This window comes from Hyperolius riggenbachi, chromosome 7 (genome assembly GCF_040937935.1).
Source record: "Hyperolius riggenbachi isolate aHypRig1 chromosome 7, aHypRig1.pri, whole genome shotgun sequence".
In the NCBI taxonomy this organism is placed as follows: Eukaryota; Metazoa; Chordata; class Amphibia; order Anura; family Hyperoliidae; genus Hyperolius; species Hyperolius riggenbachi.
This window is the reverse complement of record NC_090652.1, coordinates 46,059,421-46,085,711: the sequence shown is the minus strand read 5'-3', so window position 1 is coordinate 46,085,711 and position 26,291 is coordinate 46,059,421. Positions and strand designations below refer to the sequence as shown.

Below are 26,291 nucleotides of genomic sequence, written 5' to 3'. Positions count from 1 at the left end.
ATTAAGCCAAGTAGAGGAATGCACACGAGAATCAAATAGGCTAGGGGACAACAAACTACCCAATGTAGGGGCACGCCTACTAGCAAAACTTACGCCATCCCGAAGAAAAGGCCGCAACTCGTCATCCCCTTCCAAAATGGGTAAATACTTACTAATAATACGTTTAACGTCCTGAAATTCAGAACTATAGGTGGTGACGAATGTGGGTCTCCCCTCGGGACTGCGATTAAGGGCATTAGCCCTAATTAATTGACCCCTAGGGACGGAAGCTGCGCGTTGTTTGCCCTTCTCGATAATCCATTTAGGATATCCTCTTTCTAGGAGGCGCCTTTCCACCATGGCAAACTCAATTACTTCAGACGCTTCATCAGAGCAGTTGCGGCGTGCTCTAATAAATTCGCCTACCGGAACCGCCCTGATTGTGTGTCCAGGATGACAACTAGTCGCCTGCAACGTAGAATTACCCGCGCAAGGCTTCCTGTATGTCCTAGTACGGATAACTCCCGAAACCGGATCACCCACCAGAGTCAAGTCCAGGTAGTCTATGGATAGGGGTTGCCAAACATGGGTGAACTGTAAATTACATTTATTGTTGTTAAGGCAACTCATCAAAGATTCCACTGTATCTGAACCACCCTTCCAAACCACCAGGATGTCATCTATATATCTCCCGTACCACGCAACCTGCTCAAGATGGTGCCCGCCACCCCCAAAGATGTGGAACTCCTCCCACCACCCCATATAGAGGTTGGCCAACGAGGGGGAAAACTTGGCCCCCATGGAGGCACCACACCTCTGGAGGTAGAAGACACCATCGAACATAAAATAGTTGCGGGTCAGGAGACATTCTGTGGCAGCACTAATGAAAATACATAGATCAGAGGAATACCCTGAATACCTAGCAAGATGATATTGGAGGGCAGTTAAGGCTAGGTGGTGTGGGATGCACGAATACAGGGCTCTAACATCAATTGTGAGCCAACTAAAAGTATCCTCCCACCTAAAGCTCTCCATACTGGCCAACAAATGCTTAGAGTCTCTAAGATATCCAGGCAGCCTCCTCACCAGGGGCTGCAACATGGAGTCCACCCAATCACTAAGACGCTCCTTCAGAGAGCCAATGCTGGCAACAATGGGCCTACCCTCCGGGGGGGTGCCCGGTTTATGTATTTTCGGAAGATGGTGGAATACTGGAATAGTAGGTGAATCAACCCTCAAGTAGTCAGCAAGTCTATGGTCCAGAACTCCAAGACTCCGACCATAACTAAGAAGACTGGAGAGCTGGTTTTGGTATTCCTGGGTTGGATTTCCTGGCAACCTAAGGTATGTCTGGGGATCCTCAACCTGTCTCAAGGCCTCTGTCCTGTAGTCTGAACTGTCTAAAATGACCACAGCCCCTCCCTTGTCAGCATTGCGTATGACAACATTTTTGTTGTCCCGCAACCGCTTAATGGCCATAGACTCCACTCTGGATATATTTGACTTCTGTCGAGTGGGAACATTATCGGCTAATTTAACCAACTCCTTTTCTACTAGATCTTGAAAGATCTCAACAGGGGAAGTCCTAGCAGTCAGTGGATAAAAATCCGGGTTTTTAACCCTAATGGGCTGAACATCATCTGTGGAGACAAGACTTCCGCTGTCGGACACCAAGAAATCCAGGGTCCATCTGGCGCATGTGTCTTTAAAATCTCCAATATCAGGTAAATCAGCCCTAGGGTGACCACCTTGCTGACAAGGATCCCTGTTCGATCCAAAGTGTTTTCTAAGTAAAACAGATCTAATAAATTTGTTGACGTCTAATAGGGTATTAAAGGCGTCAAAATGAAAAGTGGGGGAAAAGGAAAGGCCTTTGGACAAGAGACCCAATTCCGATTCGGTGAAAGTATGGCTGGACAAGTTAACTACGTTGACTGGAGATGAGCCCCAACCACGTGAGGAATTACCTTTAGTTTGATGTTTTATCCCTGCCCTCCGTGTCCTCCTCCTCTTCTTCCCCTCAAAGGATTTTTGTGTCTCTTGTAATATGTTGTCCTGTTCACTGAGTTTTTTGAGGATTCAGGATATGAATTCTGGACCCGCCTATCCGGCAAAAATTCTGGCTCCGCGGGCCCAGAACCAGGAACTGGTATATTAGCAGTCGCACCCTGAGTGACGACAGAAGAGCTCCTGTCCTGTAAAAAACCAACCCTTCTCCTGTTTCTTGACCGTGACCTCCTAGACCCAGAGTTGGGGGACCTGGGTGCGGCCTCCCACCTGCCCCATTCATACACCGTATCCTGTTTGTAGTCATTGGTATCCCGTAAATATTTTACCCTTTTAGTTTCTGTAATAAGTGCCTCCAACTTCGAGACATTATCACATAACTTATTGTGTAACAAATCATACTGTTCTAATGTATTATATTTGTTCAAATTTGACTTCAATTCAGTGACTTTTAGTCGGATGTCAACCAACTTTCCCTCCTCATACTTAATAATTAACCTCATCAAATTAAGGGAACAATCAGTGAGAATGGTATTCCACTCTACCACAAACTCGTCTGAATAGACCGTGGTTGGAATCTTTTTTATACGCAGTCCACGAGGGATTATCTTCTCAGCCACGTATTGTTTGAGAGTGGATAAATCCCACCATACCCTAGTCTCACTATTCATGAGGTTTTCCAGTTCCAGAAAAGCAGTTCTGAGTCCAACTTCAGGTTGAATGTCACACACAACTGATTTTTTAGAAAAAACAGCAGCAAACTTATTATATCTCTCCAAGTTGGAATCCAACTCCATCCTAGGGACAATATGCTGTTCATAAATAGGAGGTTCCTCCTGTTGTTCTTGTAACTCCTGTATGGCAATCTCCAATGGATTAGGCTCACTAACAAAATTTGTGTGGGACATGGGTAAAGGAGGCCGAAACACTGTGGACCCACCATGACCCTGATGTTCACGGTCTGGATCTGAGTCCATGGCAGTAAACAAATCATCACATTTGGCCTGGGAGTATAACACAGTACCTGGTGCCTGGGCAAGCAGATCGGATTGGGTGATAGGAAAATGCAGGGATAATCTCTTTACCTCTCTGGAAGCCTTTTACCACCCCCCCCCCTTTTTTACTCCCCCCCTTCTCTCCCCATTTATTGCCCCCCCCTGATCCATTTGTTATCTGTTATTTGCTATGTGTGACAAACTATTAATTTGTATAAATTTTGTTACATTCTGTGTTGCTCCTCGGTTCGTTGCTCTACTGTTTTAATTTCTGTATGATTTTAAAAGTGTTTTATGGATGTGTCAGTGCTTGGTGGCGAGTGGCAAATATTGATTTACCCCTCCCTCAATGGGTGGTTCGCACTCCGCCTTTCACTGCACCATCCTCTCTTTTTTAAACCTCACACAGAGGGCTGTAAGGATGACTATGATTAAGGACTTTATGTCTGAAACATGTTAGTCGAGTGCTTTTATGTGGGTCTGGATACGTCCTGAATAAAATTCTTATATCTGTTGGAGACATTGTGCTGATCTTCCTCCATCCCTTTGCTTTGCAATCAGCTGTATACTTCAGGCAGAGCAAGATGGTGGAGGCTTCATCAAATTGTACTAATAACTACCACTAGCCGACCCACGGCGTAGAATACACCGCATAAGCGGGTAGAGGGCAGGAAGGGGGTATTGGGCACAGCGGCGGGGAGGCCTGGGTCCCCCATGTGCGCTCCCCTTCCAGCTTAAGCTCAGCAGGACCCCCCTCTCCTGGGTCCCCATGTGCATTCTCCCTGCAGCTTAAGCTCAGCAGGACCTCCCCCCCCCCTCCCTCACCTGGGTCCCCCATGTGCCCTCCCCCTGCAGCTTAAGCTCAGCAGGACCCCCCTCCCTCACCTGTGTCCCCATGTGCGCTCCCCCTCCAGCTTAAGCTCAGCAGGACCCCCCTCCCTCACCTGTGTCCCCCATGTGCGCTCCCCCTCCAGGTTAAGCTCAGCAGCAGCCACCACTATTAGTAAGAGGCAGCGGGCGGGGATGACTCACCTCTTCCACGTTCCAGCGTGCGTTCCACTGTCGTCACTTCCTGCAATGCTACCCACTGTATTGGAGTAATTTGCCTTCTTAAAACAGAAGGAAATCTGCAATAATTCAGCTATAAGGGAACGTTTGTGGTTACCCATAATACACTACTACTAAATATGCAAATTATCCATTTTTACCCTTGGTAAGCCAAGCAAGCATCCAAAACCGCTGGTGTATAGCAAGCATATAGCTTTAAATTTGAAACAGTCATTTCAACCCCACATGTAGACAGCCTGTTTCAGACTTTAGATCCTCATCAGTACTTGGCAGGGATTGATATGGCTGTATGAGATAGGGCTTGGACCAGTACAACAGAGTAACCAAGCAGCTCAGGGTGACCCAAACCACTCGGAATGTATAGGGGGATAAAAGGGACCAAAAAGACCTCCTACTAAAAAAAAAAAAAAAAAAAAAAGCTTGGTGTAATTTGCCTTCTTAAAACAGAAGGAAATCTGCAAAAATTCAGCTATAAGTGAACATTTGTGGTTACCCACAATGCACTGCTACTAAATATGCAAATTATAGCTTTTCACTCTTGGTAAGTCAAGCAAGCATCTAGAACCGCTGGTGTATTAGTGTTGTCCGGATCATGAACAACCTTTTTGTGAGTCGAATCATCCGGATCATCACAGTGAACGATTCGAATCACAGTGGAAGAAACAGGAAGCGCAGGGAAGAGTTTGGGATGGAGTGAGAGAGGCAACTCCTCCCAGCTGAGCTCACTGAGGGATCAGGTTACAGGCACCACAGGCAGCAGCTCTTGGTTACAAAGTGAACTACTTGTCTCACACGCCAAATATCACTGCTGGCAGTGTGTACTACTACTCACACACCAAATATCCCTGCTGGCAATGTGTACTACTACTCACACACCAAATATCACTGCTGGCAATGTGTACTACTACTCACACACCAAATATCATTGCTGGCAATGTGTACTACTACTCACACACCCACTATCAGGCCCAGTGCACACCAAAAACGCTAGCAGGTCTGCAAATTCCTAGCGTTTTTTGGAGCAGATTTTCAGAGCAATTCTAGGCATGTTTAGAGACGTTTTCTAAACATGCCTAACGGTTTTAGGAGCGTTTTCGGGTAGCAGATTATACATATTGTTACGGGCCCATTCACACCTATAATCGCAAACCGTTTTGCGGGAGTGATTTTCACTGGACACTGCAGCGGTTTTGGAGCGATCACGATTAGCGTGCTTTGCATGCTAATTATAATCGCAAAAACTCAAATCGCCGGCAAACTGCTGCATGAAACGTGTTTGTGGTTGTTGCTAACCGCAAATGTGGCAGTGAGAACACTGCCATTTGCAACAATGTGTAGCGTTTTTTTCTAAACTGCTAGCGGTTTGCCATGAGTGGGAATCGCGGGATTCCCGCTCAGTGTGAATGGGCCCTAAAAGCTGTTACTGAACAGCTTCTGTAACAAAAACGCCTGGCAAACCGTTCTGATGTAGCGTTTTCCAGAGCGGTTTGCACTTTTCCTATACTTTACTTTGAGGCAGAAACGCTTCTGCAAACCGCAAACATGCTGCAGGACCCACGTTTGCGGTTTCCTAAAAACCTCAAACCGCTGGTGTGCACCATCCCATTGAAATACATTAGCCAAGCGGTTTCACTGGCGGATGCTGTCCGGATCGCTCCTAAAAATAAATAAAGCTCTGATTTACAGAATACCCACCATGCTCAGGGAGAATCACATGGGCAAGCCATAAAATGTTGACTTAAAGGACTTCCGAGGCCAAAATGACGAAAATGACACTTTACCTTCTTATCTGCAGAATCCACGCCCTCCGTGGATTCTGCAGATAAAAAGGTAAAGTGTCATTTTCGTTATTTTGGCCTCGGAAATCCTTTAACTCTGGGGGGGATAAGGCTTGGTAAAGTCTAAATATCATGTCTTTAAACAGAAATAATAGTAAAATATATCAAAGAAGTTGACACATAGCTTGCTATACTGGTTTGCTATAATAGCAGCCAGCCTTGAACTGAATGTACAGTGCAGGGAAAGTCCCGTCCTGCTAGTCATTTCACCCCATCTGCTTCACTAGTAAAATGATCCAAAGATTCAATTCAAAGATCTGGATCTTTTCAATGATTTGATTTGAAAGATCCAAACTTCCCATCTCTATGGTGCATAGCAAATCTATAGCTTTAAATTTTACACAGTCACATCAAACCCACATGTGACAGCCTATTTCAGACTTTTGGTCCTCATCAGTACATAGCAGAGATTGTTAAGGCTGTGTGAGATAGGGCTTGGACCAGTACAACAGAGTAACCAAGCAGCTCGGGGTGACCCAAACTACTAAGAATGTATAGGAGGATAAAAGAGACCAAAAAGCCCTCCTACTAAAAAAAAGCAAAGCTTGGTGTAATTTTCCTTCTTAAAACAGAAGCAAATCTGCAATAATTCAGCTATAAGTGAACATTTGTGGTTATCCACAATGCACTGCTACTGAATATGCAAATTATCCCTCTTTGCCCTTGGTTTGATATGGCACTACTTCTTCTTCTTGCTTGGACCAGCCCCTTCTTCTTGCTTGGACCGGCCCTGGGGGCAGGGCACTACTTCTTCTTCTTGCTTGAAGGTTGAGGCACTTAGTCTATTATATATATAGATAAGACACAAAAAACAGCTATATTTGTTATTATTCAGCAGGTGGAAGATGCGGATCCCTTTAATCACTGTCTTCCTGGCCATCTGGGGAGGATGCTGGCCTTCCAATGTCCCACCATTAAACATGGTTAACAGTAAGTAACATTATTATAGTCAGGCAATGATAATAATCATACGCAGCAATGTGGAGAACATAATAGTCACACAATGGTAACAGTAATATATAGAGTAATTGAATTATTATACTTACTCTATAATAGCAGTGCCAGTGATCAATGTCAGGGTCAGGGATGGGATTATCATAGTCACTATATACTGTAGTTACAATATTATATGGTCAGAACGGATTACAGTCACTCTAATGTATAGCGGAAGTGGGAATGTGTTGACCAACTAGATGATTGCATGCGTTATGCTGTGGGGGTCAGGAGTGCATGTACTATCTCTCTGGATGTCGTGTGCCACCTCAGATTGCATTATTGGACCAATTAGATTGTACCCATGGAATTGCATGATTGAAGGAATACGATTGAACCAATGGAATTGCATGATTGCACAAATCAGATTAGACCAATGGAATTGTATGGTTGGACAAATCAGATTGGACCAATTAAATTGCATGATCGGACCAATCACATTACACTAATCCCATTGCATGATTGGACCAATCATATTGCATTAATAGGCCAATCGGACCAATCACATTGCAGAATTGGACCAATCAGATTAGACCACTCAGATTGGACCAATCAAATTGCACGATTAGACCAATCAGATTGTATGATTAAACCAATCATATTCTACCAATAAAACTGTTTGACACTACCAGTATGGTACCACAGCAGCTATGAAGTTGGTTTTCTAAGGTCTCTGGAGCCAGTGAACATTAAAGAAAATAAATGATCCAGCAATAAGATTGCCTCATTGGACCAATCAGATTCAATCATTGAACCACTTAGACTGGACCAATCAGTCTGCACAACTGGACCATTTGTGCAATTTGATTGGTCCAATCAGATTTTTACATTTTCCTATTGAAGTCAGTTAGACCGTTGGGATAATCTTATTGGCAATTGGTGGCTCCACCAACTTTTTTCAGTCCAAGATGTTTTCTGGTTGACCCCATGAATATGTGACCCAAGTTTGGTGAGGTTAGCTTCAGAGCTGTACAAATAATGGTAGTTTGAAATTTTCCAATGAAAAAGCGGGGTCTTTCAAGGGCTGAGCCAGGGACACAGAGGGTGGGGTCACTTAAAATGCCATGGAGGAAAGATATGTGCAAAGTTTCATAACTGCACTTATAAAACTGCAGGAGGAGACACATATAGAAAATAGCCCGCCCTTGGGCAACCCCCGAAAATAGCCCGCCCTTGGGCAACCCCCGAAGAGCCCATTTTATTTGAAGTTGACATCAAGAATATACAGAATGATCCTAGTTTGGTGACTCTAGCTTCTAAATTACAAGTTTCAATGATTAGAACATATCTAAATTTTAATTGGCTGTTTTTATCTCCACCCACTTGTAGACATACTCCAAAAATTCACATTTTAATTTGGGTTGAAATCAAGAATATTTGGTCTAAGTTTGGTGATTGTAGCTTCAAAACTATGCGAGTGGCAGCAATTAGAGAATAGCAAAATTTTCATTGGCTGTCTTTCGCTCCACCCAATTTTGGGAATCCCCCACAAAAAATCACATTTTAATACAAGAAGACATCAAGAATATTTGGTCCAAGTTTTGACTGTGTTTTCAAAACTGTATAAGTGTAACTAGCATTTGAGTAGAAGAATTCTATAAAGCATGATGTTCTAAGAATAGCATTGTTGTGTCCCTTACTGCACATGATACCCTAGGCATCTACGAGACTACCTCATGACTGAAAATGGGGTGAAGCATATACGCAAAGTTTGGCATATCCACCTCATGCTCAATGACTTGCTAATGAGGGGTGGGAGTGGGGCTTTAAGGGTTTCATGCATACATAGGTCCTAAACATGATGAAAAAAATAAGGTAAAGTTAAACAAAAAAAATATTGGCGAATTTCAATTCAAATCTTATTGATAAATGATAATCATTATTTTCCCTGTTGACAGTCTTCTTACTAAAATGCTTTTTACGTCCTTCTTTCCAGTGAATATTTGCTCAGATGTTTGTATCCCTCATGACTGTTCAGATGTGTGGGCCCAGGGTCTAAAGACAGATGGTGTGTATCTGATATACCCTGGAGGAAAACTCTCAACCCCGATACCCGTGTACTGTGACATGACTGGTAAAGATGGACCCTGGACGGTAAGTGTACAATGACCCCAAATTTCATGCACTATTTCATGTTTTCTTGTCATTTGTAAGGTGGTCATGGTCATATACAAGATGAAACATTTTACTTAGACACCAGGAAAAGTAATAAAATTAATAAGAAAGAGACAATGATAACCACAGAAAAGTGCTGGTGACTTAAAATTGTTAAAACGAGGATGCTTAAAGTGAACCTCCGGACTAAAAATCGACTCAGCAGCATTGAAAAGGCCTGGTGTTTCTTTAACAGTTTCACAGCATCAGAACTTTGTTTCTCTTATCCAAGCCTCATTTTTAGCTGCAAAGAAGAAAACTGCCCGGGCTTTTTTCCCCTGATGCTGTGCAAAGCATGATGGGATTTCTGATGTTGTTGCTCTCGTTCTGCTGTTTTGGTGCAAATTTTTTTTTTTTACATTTTGAATTTGACATTTGAAGCCTAACGTGTGCAGCTGGGAGGGGTTATCAGGACACAGGACAGTTGGAACTGTGTCTCCTGCTCCTTGTCACCTCCTTTCAACCAAAAAAAATGGCTGCCCCCATGACAAAGATGGCAGCCCCCATGAATCACAAACATTTGCCTTTTCTTTTAAAACAGGGTGGGTAAAAAATTATATTACCTATCTATTCTAATTAACATAACTAATGTAACTTAATGACAGTATGTTTGTTTAGGCTGAAGTTCCCCTTTAACTCCTGTAAAGCTTATGAGCCCTGAACTAATGGTAAAAAGCTTTATTTGTGGTCATCTTCAATGGTGGTAGCATCCTCCTTTTAACCTATAAGCAACTTTTACAAGTACCTCTCTTCCGCTAAAACGTTTTGTGAAGAAGATCCAGTAACCAAGTCCTTCACTGGTCAGTGTTCTTATTGCAGGTGTTTCAGAAGAGGTTTGATGGAAGAGTGAACTTCTATCGTGGTTGGGAGGAGTACAAAGTCGGGTTTGGCAGAGCTGATGGAGAGCACTGGCTGGGTAAAGTCTTCAAATTTCTAAATTGTTGCATTTATGGCAGCTTGCACATCCCCCTCTACAGAAAAAAAAATCATACAGTGTGAGAAGGATTAGGGTGAGCACTGGAGAACAATGGACAAGCCCGGATTTACTTCACAGGTGCCTATAGGCACAGATGTCCTGGCACCCTAGACTTCTCCCTCCACGAACCTACAAATCCCTGCCGAACCGCACCGCAAGTGGCTAGCTAGCCCAGCTGTCACTTCTCCCTTACTTCCCTTGTCCAACATAGTACATTAGGTAGCCAGAGGTACCCTCAGTATTAAGTAGCTAGTGGTGCCCCTGACTCGAAGGGAGAGCTGGTCAGTGGAATGCCAAGAGCTGGGTGAGTAGCCTCTCATTTACACTCTCATCAGGACTCTGCATAGGAAAGGAGACACTAGGGTACGAGAGTGAGCCGCCTTTCCATCATCAGGCTCCTGTAGACACGTGCCTACAGTGCCTTGTGGTAAATCTGGCCCTGACGGACGATATAAATGATCCACCAAATGTGGACAGCTTTTAGGTGACAAAATGTTGCAGTCTTTGTGTTGAAGCACACCATAGTGAGGATTGATTGCGTTAGAAATTTGATGAAGTTGGGGGGCTTATTAATGGTACAATTTTGAGTGAATAATTGTATTTTTGAAGATTGAATTGTATGAAATCAAAGCAGCTTCTGGGTCCAGTCGATCCGGAGGGTGTGGTCTTCAAAGTGGACAAGGATAAACAGTATATTTTAGTATAATATTTTTCACTGCATCCCCATTACTATGGTTTCCCTATTACAGTTCCCCATTCCCCAATTGACCCGTGATCCCCCTCCCTTATACAGATATCCCTGGTAATCTAGACTATTTAGTAATCCTGCATATGTTTCCCTGGTGGTCTAGTGGTCCCCGATATGTGTCCCTGGTGGTATAGTGCTCCCCCATATGCATCCCTGGTGGTGTAATGGCCCTCATATGTTTCCACAATGGTATAGTGGTCCTCCAAATGCTTCCCTGGTGGTCTTCTGGTCTTCCATACATTTCCCTGGTGGTCTTATGGTTTCCACATGGTTCCCTAGTAGTCTACAGTGCCACAAACATTTCTCTGGTGGTTTTCCCTGCACAGTTTAGTGGTTCCTGCATATGCTTTCCTGATGATCCAGTGGCCCACCCATAATGCCCCCCATATTCTTCCCTGGTAGTCTAGTGGTCCCCCATATGTTTTCCTGGTGGTCTAGTGCCCCCCATATGCTTTCCTGGTGTTCTAGTTGTTCCCCATCGATTCCCTGGTGGTCTAGTGGTACCCCATAGATTCCCTGGTGGTCTAGTGGTCCCCATCATTTCCCTGGTGGTCCAGTGGTACCCTACTGCTTCCCTGGTGGTCTTGTGTTCCTCCACAGCTTCCCTGGAGCTCTAGTAGTTACCCGTAGCTTTCCTGGTGGTTTAGTGGTGAGTGATACTCACCTCCCCTAGTTCTCGCAATAACCTGCTTCCTCTGTCTAGCACCAACCTTTTACCACCGCAACCGCAAGTACTGGGTCCTGACTAGGCTTCATACTCTGGTCAGAAGTCAATTTCATTTCATTGGCTTTTGACCCAGTCATCACTGTGAGCTCCACCAGGGGAGGACTGGCCGGAGAGAAGGGGGGATATTTTCCCCCAGGCTGCCTCTAATTTAATGATATAAGACTGGCCGATCCACCAACCGTTTCAATAATTATTATCAAATCACATGTAAATCTGTGCCGCCACAAGCATGCCCAATCAACAATTTGACTGATTTTGTATGGAAATTAGTTGAATGTATTGATCTGAGATGCTGGAAAATCTCAGGTCGATGTGGTCGATCAAGTGTAATAATCATGAGCGATGAACATGACGGAAACCCCGGCCGTTGTCCCTTGAAATATATTATGTGCCCCCCGATGCCTGTGCATTATACTTTGCCTGTCATGCTGTCCCTCAATTGTCCTTGCTGTATTTCCACATTGGCGCTCCACATGACTAAAAGCATATTGGACTTGGGACGCGTGTGTGACATCATTTGGGCTGGTGTAGTTTGTGTTTTCCCTCTAAGCCAAAAGGTCCTAGTCCTCCCCTGAGCTCCACCTCACAATTACTAGAGAGGACGAGCACGTTTCACTGCTGTGTGGTCTTTTGCACTCAGACAATGCTGGGGTGTAAAACAAACCCAAGTGTCAAAAAGATGCATCATCTAATTGTACTTCCATTATTTCAAATCTAACCACATTTACTGTTTCCTCACCAGGCTTAGAGAACATTCACCTCCTGACCCTGAAGAAGTTCTATCGCCTCTGGATTGGCCTGAAGGAGTGGGATGGTGTTGCCCGTTATGTAACCTATAAAAATTTCTCCCTCTCTCGTCTGGCGATCAACCCCGAGGAGGATGGCTACAAATTGCATGTCGAAGGGTTTCAGGAGGGAGATCCAAACAGGCCTACAGGTACCCAAAGAGCTATTTATTTTAACATGTCCTTTTTCTTAATAGCTGTGCTAATTCTTCAGCTGCCAAAAACTGAAATGTTAGTTTTGACTTGAATGACTTAAAGCGGTTTAACACCAAGCATTACAACTTTGCTTTAAAAGATTGCTTACAGCTTACAAACTATTATGCCAGATTTTTTTTAAGCAGAAATTCACTGAATGGGTTAAACATGACATTTTAGTGTTGGATTTAACTAGGAATCCGCATCCGTTCTTATCTTTAGTTACAAATGTATCTTAATTTGGAATACAAATAGACCTTTGAAAAGCCTGCCGGGGAAGCCCTCTTTGTTCTCTCAAAGCAGTGTTTGTTTGTTACATTGTAGATAGATACATTTGTAACTAAACAAGCAAGCACGGAGGAGGATTTCTAGCTAAATGCAGCACTAAAATGTCATGTTTAATCCATTCGGTGAATTTCTGCTAAAAATAAAATCTGGCATAATAGTTTATAAGCTGTAAGCAATCTTTTAAAGCAAAGTTGAAATGCTGGGTGTTAGACCACTTTAAAGAAACCTAAAGTGAAAAAAACCCTTCTGATATAAAGAATTGTATGTGTAGTACAGATAATTAATAGAACATTAGAAGCAAAGAAAAGAGTCTCATGTTTTTATTTTCTGTAACCATATATACTCGACTATAAGTCAAAAAATTTAGGACTGTCTCATAGCATAAAAATGGGGTGGGGGTCGACTTATACATGAGTAAGTCCTACATTTTTCAACTTATAGCCTGTGTGGGGTGTGGGGGTAGTTGCCGCAGCGGAATCCATTACTCACCATCCACCGCCGGGTGCAGCGTCCTTCCTTCTCCCTCACTCACGCCGGTCTACCTGCTTTAACGTAGCTCCGGTTCCCAATGTCACATGGCTTTGGGAGCGGGAGTTACACTAACGCTTGCAGACCAGCGCGAGTGAGGGAGAAGAGAGGATGGTGCACCCGGCGGTGGATGGTGAGTAATGGCTGCAGCAGCAGGGGGGAGAGCGGGCATAGAGGTGAACAAATCACCTTCCGGGATCCACACAGCTTCTATCTTCTTCCTCTCCCAGGTGTCTGTTACCTTGGTAACAGCGCCCCCTGTGATGATGTAACCGCATGTCATCACAAGGGGTGCTGCTACCAAAAACGGAAGCCTGGGAGAGGAAGAAGATAAAGGCTACGCGGATCCTGGAAGGTGAGTTGTTACTGCACTATGCCTCCTCTCATCCGCCGCTGCACCTATGCCTGTCAACCGATACTGGAGGCAGCTGCCTGGCTAACCTATACTGGGGGGAACTGTATTGGCTACATATACTGAAGGCACTTACCTGGCTAGCCTAAACTGGGGTCAAATATACTGGCTACCTATAATGGAGGCACATACCTGGCTAACCTATAATGGGGGGATCTATACTGGCTTCATATACTGAAGGCACCTACCTGGCTAACCTATACTGGGGGCAACTATACTGGCTATCTATGCTGGAGTCCACAACCTGGCTAGCCTATACTGGTCTCGATTCACAAAGCGGTGCTAACCTAGTTAGCACACCTAAAGGCTTTGGGCGTGCTAACTAGGGTGCTAAATACCACGCACAAAGCTTTAAGAAATCGCGTGCAACTTCAGCCTAATATGCGTATTTAGCGCGCGAACGGTGCAACGTTTCGCGCGCAGCGTGCAGAGCAAACCTTTGCGCGTGGAAAGGTTTGCGTGCAAAACTTTGCACGCGATGCATTTCGTGCGTGAATTAGCGCGCAAAAAGCTCTTTTAGGCGTGGTAAGGGGCTTTTCACAGGCGTGCTAACACTTAGCCCCCTTTTGTGAATCAAGCCCACTGGGGCAACTATACTGGATACCTATACTGGAGGCACCTACCTGTCTAGCCAATACCGGGGGCAACTATACTGGATACCTATGCTGCGCCTATGCCTGGCAATCTATACTGGGGGCACCTGACTGGCTACCTATACTGCGGGGAACTATACTGGCTGCCTATACTGGAGGAACCTACCTGGCTAGCCTATACTGGGGGCAATTATACTGTATACCTATACTAAAGGCACCTACCTGGCTAGCCTACTCTGGGGCAACTATACTGGCTATCTATGCTAGAGGTGCCTACCTGGCTAACCTATACTGGGGGCAACTATACTGGCTAACTATACTGGAGGCACCTACCTGGCTAACCTATACTGGGGGCAACTATACTGGCTATCTATACCAGAGGCACCTACCTAGCTAGCCTATGATGGGGCAACTACACTGGCTACCTATGCTGAAAGCACCTACCTGACTAGCCTATACTGGGGGCAACTATACTGGCTGCCTATACTGGAGACACCTACCTGGCTAGCGTATACTGGGGGCAACTATATTGGATACCTATGCTGGAGGCACCTACCTGGATAACCTATACTGGGGGCAACTATACTGGCTACCTATACTGGAGGCACCTACCTGGCTAGCCTATAATGGGGGCAACTACACTGGCTAACTGTGCTGGAAGCACCTATCTGACTAGCCTATACTGAGGGGCAACTATACTGGCTACCAATACTGGAGGCACCTACCTGGCTAACCTATACTGGGGGCAACTATACTGGCTCACCTATGCATGGCTACCTATACTGGAGGCACCTACCTGGCTAACCTATACTGGGGGCAACTATACTGGCTACCTGTGCTGAAGGCACCTACCTGGATAACCTATACTGGGGGCAACTATACTGGCTAACCTATACTGAGGGCAACTATACTGGCTTCCTATGCTGGGGGCGCCCATGCCTGGCTACCTATACTGGGGGGACTTATAGCTTGCTACCTATACTGGGGACACCTAGACCTGGCTAACCTATACTGAGCATATCATCGTTGTGGGAGAATCTATTAGGGATAATTTGTGCACAATTTATGCTGGAGCTAACGCCAGGGCCGGCCCGCCCATGAGGCAGGGTGAAACTTTTGCCTCAGGCGGCACTTCTGGGGGGGCGGCACCCGCCCGTTCATGTGTGTGGGGGGTCGCCCGAGCTGGAGGGGATATCGGGCAGGAAGGGGGTATTGGGCCTAGCGGCGGGGAGGGGGGTCGGACCCCCCCTCCCTCGCCTGGGTCCCCCGTCCTCCGCAGGAAGTGACGTCAGTGGAGCGCACGCTGACCTGGAACGAGTAAGAGGTGAGTAATCCCCGCCCGTTGCCTCTTACACATAGCTGCAGCCAGCGACTTCAAAGCTGGAGGGGAGCGGAGGACGGGGGACCCAGGCGAGGGAGGGGGGGTCCGACCCCCCTCCCCGCCGCTAGACCCAATACCCCCTTCCTGCCCGCTATCCCCTCCAGCTCGGGCGGCCTCCCACACCCACGGCTTGGGGGGGGGGGGGCCGCGGCGATCTCTTTGAAAATTGCCTCAGGCGGCAAAAAGTCTAGGGCCGGGCCTGGCTAACGCCCTCCTTTTACTGTACCGGTTTTTGAATGCGAGGTGTGTAATCTACCCTTTATTCGAGCTCTGCACACTTGTGCAGGTAGTCAAATCAGGTGCAGCGTCTGTTTGGAAGTGCTACCATTTCCTTCTGCTGTACAAAAAACATAAGTATGATTCAGGCTAGCTGCTTTCATGGGCTTCAGTTTGCATTCAAATTCTCAGTATAGTGATTAGTACATAAATTGCATCTGATTTGTATTCAAGGTGTGTATGTAGCCTCACTTAATTTGCAGCCTGTGAGCGCTGCCCTTTGCTTGCTGTCTATACTGCGGATAGACCTATACATAGACTCATATCTGAGTGATTATTTTTTTTATAACATTGCATCATTCTGTCATATTTGCAGTTTAGAAACCACATTTTAAAAAAGTTAAGTAAAGTAAAACAGTACAGAGCAAATTAACCTTTGAACTTTCCTGCAGTAAAACCTTATCTCAAGCTGTCTCTCACTGTTTCTTGGCTGTTTAGGTGCTTCAGAAAACAGGACTGTATACAACCCAGTGGGTCAATTAGTTCAGAGAAGCTCTTTTACATAGAGAATAACTGAATGTTTTTTTTTTTTACTCTTCCAGTTCTGGAAAACACTATGATACTCTTTTCTTTGCTACTAATGTTATATTTCTTAGCAGTACTACACATACAATCATTATCTCTTAAGTTTATTTTCACTTCAAGTTTGCTTTAAACATGGCCTTTTTATAAGTCTTGTACAACCACTGCTTTACAGTACCAGTCCACACTTCTGCAGCAACATGAACTGTGGCCGATCTCAATCTGCAAAAGAGTGAGTTCTAATGCAACCAAACCTTTCATTTCAATTTGATATCAGTTTAACATGCATTTCACTTCAGGTCACATACAGGTCAGTAGGAGTGGGTAGAATCGTCAGGCACCTTTAACAATGGCACGTTGCGTTACCCTCGCACGTTGCGTTACCCTTTTTCACCGCAGGTAATGCTGTGCAAAGTCTTTGGGGCATTTCATATCGTGCACGATGCAAAGCACCGGAAGTGCCCAATTCGTCTCAAAACCAACAGCGCGTTGTCGGTAACTCGTGCGGCGACACGCGGTGTACCGGAAGTCATATGTAAGTCTATGGCGATGCAGCTTTTTTCTAGTTATTTTGCGTTCGCGTTGCGGCGCGCACGTGCATGAATGTATTTTTTTCAATTTCGACCACAGGAAGTGAGCGCTAGAGAGCCACACTACTTCCTGCTTAGCTTGTAGCCAGAAGGGGGATTACCGCGGTAATCTATGCACGCTAATTTTAGAGATACCGCACCGATTTATGAAAGCTGGTTAGCAGTGTGTAACCGGCCTCAGTCTTATGCCTGATACACATGAAGCGTCTTCATGATGTCATCCTATGGGCTGTATCTCAATAGTGAGAGTGCCATCTGTCACATGAAGATAGATGGCGCTATCACCATGGAAATCTAGCATGACATCATGAAGATGGTTGGGTACACAGGGAGGAGGACACCATGGCTCCAATCCAGAGGCGGAGGATATGCCCAAAGCTGCAATCCTGGGAAGGTGAGCAGGGGCGTTGCTAGGATCCTAACAGATCCGTGGCACTTTTGGGCACTCTAGCCGAAAAATGGGTGTGGCCATGTACCAGAATGTGGGTGTGGTTATGTGTGGGGCCAAATTTACATGAACTTAAAGAGGAACTCCAGTGGAAATAATGTAATAAAAAAAGTGCTTCATTTTTACAATAATTATGTATAAATGATTTAGTCAAATCCCTGATTTACATTCTGACATTTATTACATGGTGACATTTTTACTGTTGGCAGGTGATGTAGCTGCTGCATGCTTTTTTGGCATTTGGAAACAGCTGTAAACAGCTATTTCCCACAATGCAACAAGGTTCACATACAGGAAACTGCCAGGAGTACCACGGCCCTCTGAGTTTCTTGTGGGAGGGGTTTCACCACAATATCAGTCATACAGCGCCCCCTGAAGGTCTGTTTGTGAAAAGGAATACATTTCTCATGTAAAAGGGGGTATCAGCTACTGATTGGGATAAAGTTCAATTATTGGTCGGAGTTTCTCTTTAACAGCGGTCTAAGTAGGCCTGCTGAGAAAAATGTTGGATGAATCCCCCCTCTCTCGCAGCATATAAATAAGCAGTGTCACTTAAACATATGGGGCATGCTGGGTGCTCTGTGGTGCCATGCTAGGCACTGTGGTATCTCTATGGGGCATGCTGGGTATTGTGATGACATGATGAAAGCTGTGGCCTATGGAGCCTCCATAGGGAGCATGCATCTTTCTGTGTGTCTTTACTGTTCCTCCCCCTGACACCGCCCAGCAGAGTAGCACAGCAGGAGGAACCACTCATCTCCTTCATCTGCACTCCAAGTTTGGAGACATCCTATGTCACTGGCGATTCTTCCCCAGCATCCAATAATCAGACACTAGGGGCTGTAGCATCTGAGACACTATGTAAAACAGAGAAACCGAGAGCCCAATATGGTGAAGTACGTGTTGGAGAGGGGAGAAAAAGTGAATAGTAAGTGAATTATACTCACAAGCCAATGTTACCGCAAAGGCAACCACTGTAGAAGCAGGTGGGGAAATTAGGTCTGTCCCCACTCAGGACTAAGATGTCGCTCTCTGTAGAACAGGAAAAAGGTTATAGACACCCCTCCACCTTGGGGTGGACGCAAATTTGGTAGACGGTGTACAGAGGCGCCAAAAGTATAAAATATGCTAAAATTGTTAAAAAGTTCAGGAGGCAGTGGTGGACAGAGACGCCAGGTGCATACTAGACCCCCTGCTGTGTATTACTCCGTCCATTATTGCCTGAGGATGCAGGAATATACCTGCGAAACGCGTTGCCTGTTATATCGGAGTATGTGAATAAAAGTTTGTCTTGCTTGAATATTGACAGCTCGTGTGTCTGTTTGGGGAGGTGGAATCCACTACCGCCTCCTGAACTTTTTAGCAATTTTAGCATATTTTATACTTTTGGCGCCTCTGTACACCGTCTACCATTCTTAGACACTAGGGAGAGAAGCCCGGGAAGAGAAGATGTCTGCAGAATCTGGAGACCAAGCGGCCAGAGGTGAGTACTGCCCACTGCCTGGGGGACCCCTGGGGCACCCCAGAATAGATCCGTGGCACGTGCCACTGATCTTTGGGGCTAGCGACGCCCCTGGAGGTGAGTAAATCTTTCACTGCACTTTCTGTACCTACCCCGTTTCTCCCAGCGGTTACCCCAACTGTAGCTCGGGATTACCACTTTCAGCATGTAAAAGTGACCTCAGGGGTAGTTAATACATTTTCCACACATTCCACTCAAGGCAGACCTGAACTCAGAACTTCCTCTCTGCTCTAAAAGGTAAGCAACAGCATATTAACCTTTACAGAAAAAATAATTTCTTTGTTGCAGCTGATACAAATCCTGCAATAATTCTGCTGTGTGTCTACTTCCTGCTTTCATGAAAGCATATTGTTAACATCCTGTGCTAACAAGTTATCTAATCTGCCATGGCAGCCAGCTGACACCACTGAGAGTTCAAATTACACCATGTGGTTAGTCACAGATGAGGGGGAATTAGACAGGCTAAACTCTCTAAATATATACAGGGTGCATTTCTCTATGTTCTCATTCTGTCCTGTCCAAGAGTTCAGGTCCACCATAACTGACCATCAGCCTGGTTTCAGACTACAGATTGGCAGCACCGTGGTTCTCACCGCACTGCCAAAAACAGGCTTTGGGAGATTACTGCGCTTCTGCCGACATTAAAACAGGAAGTGACGCTCACTAGCGCACACTTCCTGTTCCGGAAAAGTTCGGAAGTGCGCGGAGGCATATTGTAAAAATGAGCTTCTGTGCATGCGCACCCGTGACCTCGCCGCCAACATTTTTAAAAACACCTGCGTTGTCATAGACTTATACGTCTTCCGGTTTGAAGCAGATCACCACAGGTTGTCGCAGGCGCCGCTCGGCAATGTAGGTATGCACTTGTGTTAGGGCACTTCTGGTTCAGTGTACCGCAATGTGGGTAATATAAACTACCCCATTAAAATTACGCCACTGCCCCAGTGTGAAAGGGCCCCCAACCTCCTATTGTTTCACATTTACAGTCTCCATAATAATCTCTACGTATTTAAAACCCCGCACTACCTCAACACTAATCACTTATGCTTTCTTTCTTTCATAACAATCACCACCTCTCCTTCCATTTACAATTATTGCCGTATGCAATATCTATGCTCAGTCCTACTATAGCTATTCTCATACTTGCCCATAGCCATGTCTGTACTAAACTCCTCCCACTGAAACTTATCCTACAACCTGTGCAATGCCCAACAGGCAATGCCCAACAGGCATACACAGGGCTGGATTTACCATAAGGCACTGTAGGCACGTGCCTACAGGCACTTGATGATGGATGGGCGGCTCACTACCCTACCCTAGCATTTCCCTCCTTCCCTATGCTGAGTCCCAAACAGAGCATAGATGAGAGTTTAGTCACCTGGGTCTTGGCATTGCACTGACAAGATCTCCCTCTCCCTAGCAACTCTAGCTATTTAATGCTGAGGGTACCTCTGGCTACCTAATGCTAAGGGAAACCTGTAGGTACTGTACCTATGACAGGAAATGGAAAAGTGACAGCTGGGTCAGCCAGCACACTTGTGGTGCGGTTTGGTGGGGTTTTGTGGGTTCCTGTATGGCGAACATTAGAGTGCCAGGACATCTGTGCCTATAGGCTCCTGTGATGTAAATCTGGGCCTGGGCATACATTTGCTAGTCTGGTGAAGATGTAACAATAAAAATATCCATATTATTTGTAAATATGCAATTAGCATAACATGTGTTTGATTTACAAATGGTGACCTTATGGTGTCTGATTTTAACATATTTTTGTATAAATAAACATCTATGGGGCTGATGCACTGATCACCGCTGAGTACAGGTAGCTCACGGCAATATTACTGTTACTACCGCCGGCAGTATACCACGCATTCGTGACCCACGGTGCACAGGTAGCGCAAGTGTTTCTATGGTAATGCACGGTACACTAAGCATTACCTTAGTAAATGTTATGTAAGTCAAGTACCACGGTTTTTAGGCTTATTGCATAACGCACAGTATAGCGCTAGCAGGAGTAACAGTAATATTGGAGTGTGATTAGTGCATCAACCCTTAAATATCAGGGATCTATTAAAGCGGACCCAAACCAAACATTTTTTTTATTTAAAATATTTAGTTGCACTACTCTGACACATACAAATATAAATAAACACTCCTTCAAGCCTATGAGCATTTCAGTGCATGCTTTTCACCCTTCTCTTTTCATAAATAGAGTTATACAGGTGGCAGCCATTAGCAATTCCTGCATTTCGGACACCGCCTACTCCACCAGTTTGCCGGATTCTGTCCCAAGAATATGAAAGGAAGGGAGGGGTTCCTCCAATAAATGTAAAATATTTTATATTTGTCATCATGCAGCTGAAAAAGGCTGCTATTTATTATTATAATTTAGAAAATAGATTTTATTTCTGAAATCTTGTATTTTTCATTTGGGTCCATTTTAAAAGCATATTTTTGTACTTTTTGTTGTCATCCGCAGGAGACTCTCTGAGCGACCACATCGGGATGAATTTTTCCACCTACGATAAAGACAGAGATATTGACCCCAGAAACTGTGCAGAGACATTCCATGGTGCCTGGTGGTACAGTAAATGCCATGCTTCCAACCTGAATGGGAAGTACCTGAATGGGACCACCACTGAGTACGCCACAGGGATGGTGTGGAGCCTAGCTAAAGGACATTATTATTCTTTTACGGAAACAGTGATGAAGATAGCACCATTTGTGCAGACCAACTGAGGAATGTGCCATATGTTCCGGTCACCTGATAAAGGCTCCACATGTGCCAATTAACAGCCATGGCCTGTTCTACTAAGGCTTCTCCACTGATGCTCAAGCAGCCTCAGTGGGGACACCATCATAAGTGATCCTGAAAAATCTGGACGACATATAAAAAAAAAATGCCTATTATCTCACTAATATTATAAATGTGGAAGTTTGGATGTTTGTTACTCAATCACGCAACAATGGCTGGAATGAAATTTGGCACACACATAGTACATTACCTGGAATAACATATAGGATATTTTTTATCCCCTTAACCAATAAGTAGGCGGCAGAGACAAATAAAAATATCACTGGGAAAATGTAAACTGCAGCAATTCTTACACTGTTAATGGCAGGGTTCTCAAACTTTGCACAGTTGGTCACTGGGTGACTGGGGTTCATATTCATAAAAGTGGGTGGTGCCTACAAAAGCCAATCAAAATTATCCTATCGATTTTCAAGGGGAATATTTAATTGCTGACATTCTTGCACTGTTAATGGCACAATCCTTAAATCTGGTACAGTTGGTCATTGGGTGACTGGGGTTCAAATTCAGAAAAGGGGGTGGAGCCACAAACAGCCAATCTGATTTGTTTCATTTCAATGCAAATTATTGATGCCAAAGACCGCAAAGCTCACAAACTTGGTCATTAAGTAATTTTGTGTTAGGGTTAGAAAAAGTGGGTGCAGCCAACATCAGCCGAATACATACCCGGGCAACACAGAGTCATCAGTTAGTAATAGAATAAGATGGCACCTCTCAACTCTCTCACCTCTCATACTGGAGCACTGTGAAAGGCTAGTTGAAAAGTGAGTATTCAGCTGGCACTGCAGCTGTGCTGTACTTGTCTTTAAATGGAGGTGCAATATTCAATTACTTTCTGGTTATAGTGTCCTTATCTTATCTGAATTAGGAAGCTTTCTTATTTGCATGGTGAGGTAAGCTTGTTACTGTAGCTAAAAAACAAACAAACAAACAAAAACAAACTTAATACAATATCCCCGGCACTGCACAGTTTATGCAGTTGCACAACGGCACCCAGTCCAGGTAAAAAGAAAATAAAACAATCGGGGGACATATAGGGCCCAGTTTTATTATAAAAAAGGTGGTTCCATATATTTTTGGGGCCCTAGCTATTTTTTTTTTTGGGGGGGGGGGGCATTTTTTTAGTTTTGGAAGTTACCACCCTTTTAAAGGGACTCCGAGCTCTGATTTAAATCAAAATTTGAACTTACCCGGGGCTTTCTGCAACCCAGTGCAGGTCGGGAGGTCCCATGACGTACATCCGGCTCTTCTCCTAGGCCTTCGTCCAGAAATGGCTGACCGGCAGCTCCCAGCGACACTGGGCCCGAGTGTCGGGCTCCTCTTCCGCATACGTCACGTCTGATGTCACTACGCCGGCTGCCTCGCGTTATCATGGCGACCGGCATGATGACGCGAGGTGGCCGGCGTGTGACGACAGCGGTGACGTATGCGGAAGAAGGAGCCCGACACTCTGGCCCAGTGTCGCTGGGAGCTGCCGGTCAGCCATTTCTGGATGAAGGCCTAGGAGAAGAGCCAGGACGCCGCTGTGGGACCTCCCGACTTACGGTGGGCTGCAGAAAGCCCCAGGTGAGTACAAGTTTCGTTTTTATCCAGAGCTCGGTTTCCCTTTAAGGCCATAACTGTTCCAGCAAACCTAGAGTTCTGTTATTTGGTGGCAAGTCACTGCATTCCTCCCCAGGGTCAAACAGAAACATAGTCAAGGGGTTGCTGGAAGGCTCAAAGGTCAGTCATTTGGTGGTAAGGACTAGTAGTGAAGGGAGAAAAAGAAGACAGGGACACTGGGAGCCCGACCTGGTATATTATCATTGCTATGTGAGCTACAGCTACACAGATAGTGCTTAGAGATGGCCGAACGGTTCCAGGCGAACTTTTGGTGGTTCGCGTTCGCAAGCGAAGGCGAACTTTTGCGGAAGGTCGGTTTGCCCCCATAGTTCACCATTAGGGTCAACTTTGACCCTCTACATCACAGTCAGCAGGCACATTGTAGCTAATCAGACTACACTCTCCTGGAGCCACTCCTCCCCTTATATAAGGCAGGCTCCGCAGGCCATTACACTCACTAGTGTGCCTGGTATAGTGAGAGAAGGGCAAGCTGCTGCAGACTGTTTCTCCTAGGGAAAGATTAGTTAGGCTCTTGGCTTGTTAGCTTGCTCCTGGCTGATTGTTATTGCTAAAATAGCACCCAGCAACAGCTCTTTTGAGAGGTAATCTTGTTCTTGTGATCTACTTTTTTTTTTCCCCCGTGTGTCCCACTGATCTGATACTTGTGTTGCATAGACAGCCTGCTAATTCATACTGTGTGTGTGCCACTGCCCAGCCCAGCACAGCACATTCAGTGACTACCTTTGTGACAGGTGCACATTGTAATACGCAGTACTGCATATACCTAGTATCTGTTGTGTTTAGTGAACCCACCTCATCAATGCATATACCTACCTTTTGTGTTGAGTGAACCCACCTCACTGCATATACCTACCTTTAGTGTTCAGTGAACCCACCTCATCACTGCATATACCTAGCTTTTGTGTTCAGTGAACCCACCTCATCACTGCATATACCTACCTTTTGTGTTGAATGAACCTACCTCACTGCATATACCTACTGTAACGATTGGTGTCAGCACACAGAGAGTATCTGATTATTGGTGATCTGCAGTATCACCAAGAATACAGATATATACCCGATTATTGATGATCTGCAGAATCACCAATAATACAAGTATAACCAACCTCTGGACACCTACGTATATAGTGTGAGTGTTTGGTGCAACAGTAATGACTTTGAGTGGGACCACCCGAGGAGCAGGTGGTTCTTGGCAGTATGAGAATTACCTCCCTCTGGGAAGTGCGAAGACCTTCCAACAGCCTGAGACTTCCAAAGGGGTGGAGCCCCAGGCTGAATAGCAGGAAGGCCCTGTGGCTAAGTGACACCTAGAAGGTGGGTGTCACAAGCAGGACTGGAGACTAATCTCTCAATGGAGAGGGATAGCTCGCAAGGTCGGGCAGGCTAGGTTGGCAACACACGGGCAGATAAAGTACAGAGACAGAAGGCTGATTCGGTAACCAGGAACAGGCAGGGTTGGCAACAGGTAATCAGATATGCGTAGGTACCGAATCAGAAAGCAGAAGGATAGTCAGGAAAGCAATAGGTCATAACAGATATCAAACAATGCCTAGTCTTGGGTGTGAGGTCCGTGGTCTCAACACCCTGGAACTAGTCTGAAGTATAACACACTGGTAACACAGTATCCCTAGTCTTGGGTGTGAGGTCCGTGGTCTCAAAACCCTGGAACTAGTCTGAGGTATAACACAATAGTAACACAGTGTCCCTAGTCTTGGGTGTGAGGTCCGTGATCTCAACACCCTGGAACTAGTCTGAAGTATAACACAATGGTAACACAGTATCCCTAGTCTTGAGTGTGAGGTCCGTGGTCTCAACACCCTGGAAGTAGTCTAAACTAGAACACAATAGTAACACAGTAGTAATCTGGCTCAGTGTGAATTCCCAGGTCCTTCTGGTTCTAACACACTGTGGGATCTGACTATGGTCTGAGTGCTTTCACGTAAGTGTTCGCAACGGCAGACAACTTGAGACTGACCAGCAATAACTATATATAGAGCGGCACTCCCCGGCGTCACCCATCGCTGATCAACCAATAACCACTCGCTCTGAGATCAGCTGACCAACCTGGTCAGCTGATCCCTCCTCGTTTGTCATAAAGGTTCTGCCTCTCAGCGTATTCCTCAATCTGTGTGCACTGACAGGCCCAGCCACATCAGACGCACGCTTCCGCGTGCAAACCACCGAGACAGACGCGGAACCTGCCGCCTCGCTGCCAGTCCATGCGGCGGCTTTTCCGTAATCTATTACACCTACCTTTTGTGTTCAGTGAACCCACCTCATCACTGCATATACCTACCTTTTGTGTTGAGTGAACCCACCTCACTGCATTAAAATCAAGAAATCACTTAAATAGGAGCTATCTGACACGGAGAAGTAGACCAAAAGCACCTCAAAAGCTAGATATCATGCCAAGATCCAAAGAAATTCAGGAACAAATGAGAACAAAAGTAATTGAGATCTATCAGTCTGGTAAAGGTTATAAAGCCATTTCTAAAGCTTTGGGACTCCAGCGAACCACAGTGAGAGCCATTATCCACAAATGGCAAAAACATGGAACAGTGAAGAACCTTCCCAGGAGTGGCCAGCCGACCAAAATTACCCCAAGAGCGCAGAGAAAACTCATCCGAGAGGCCACAAAAGACCCCAGGACAACATCTAAAGAACTGCAGGCCTCACTTGCCTCAATTAAGGTCATTGTTCATGACTCCACCATAAGAAAGAGACTGGGCAAAAATGGCCTGCATGGCAGATATCCAAGGCGCAAACCACTTTTAAGCAAAAAGAACATTAAGGCTCGTCTCAATTTTGCTAAAAAAAACATCTCAATGATTGCC

At 45.3% G+C, this 26,291-nt stretch overlaps 1 protein-coding gene across 5 annotated transcripts in view; it reads left to right on the top strand.

Moving 5' to 3' along the window:
* Positions 1–22,098, top strand: part of LOC137525505 (microfibril-associated glycoprotein 4-like) — a 30,350-nt gene extending 8,252 nt beyond the window's left edge. For 2 of the 5 annotated variants that reach the window (XM_068246631.1, XM_068246628.1), the window contains exons 2-6: positions 6,726–6,817; positions 8,817–8,974; positions 9,854–9,950; positions 12,228–12,422; positions 21,502–22,098. In XM_068246631.1, the coding sequence (XP_068102732.1) occupies positions 6,733–6,817; positions 8,817–8,974; positions 9,854–9,950; positions 12,228–12,422; positions 21,502–21,761 (795 nt within the window). In that variant the 5' untranslated portion in view covers positions 6,726–6,732 and the 3' untranslated portion in view covers positions 21,762–22,098. Of the gene's footprint in view, positions 1–1,899; positions 1,935–6,722; positions 6,818–8,816; positions 8,975–9,853; positions 9,951–12,227; positions 12,423–21,501 lie in introns of those variants that run through there. The other 3 variants (XM_068246629.1, XM_068246627.1, XM_068246630.1) reach the window with 2 other exon arrangements.
* The last annotated feature ends 4,193 nt before the right edge of the window (positions 22,099–26,291 follow it).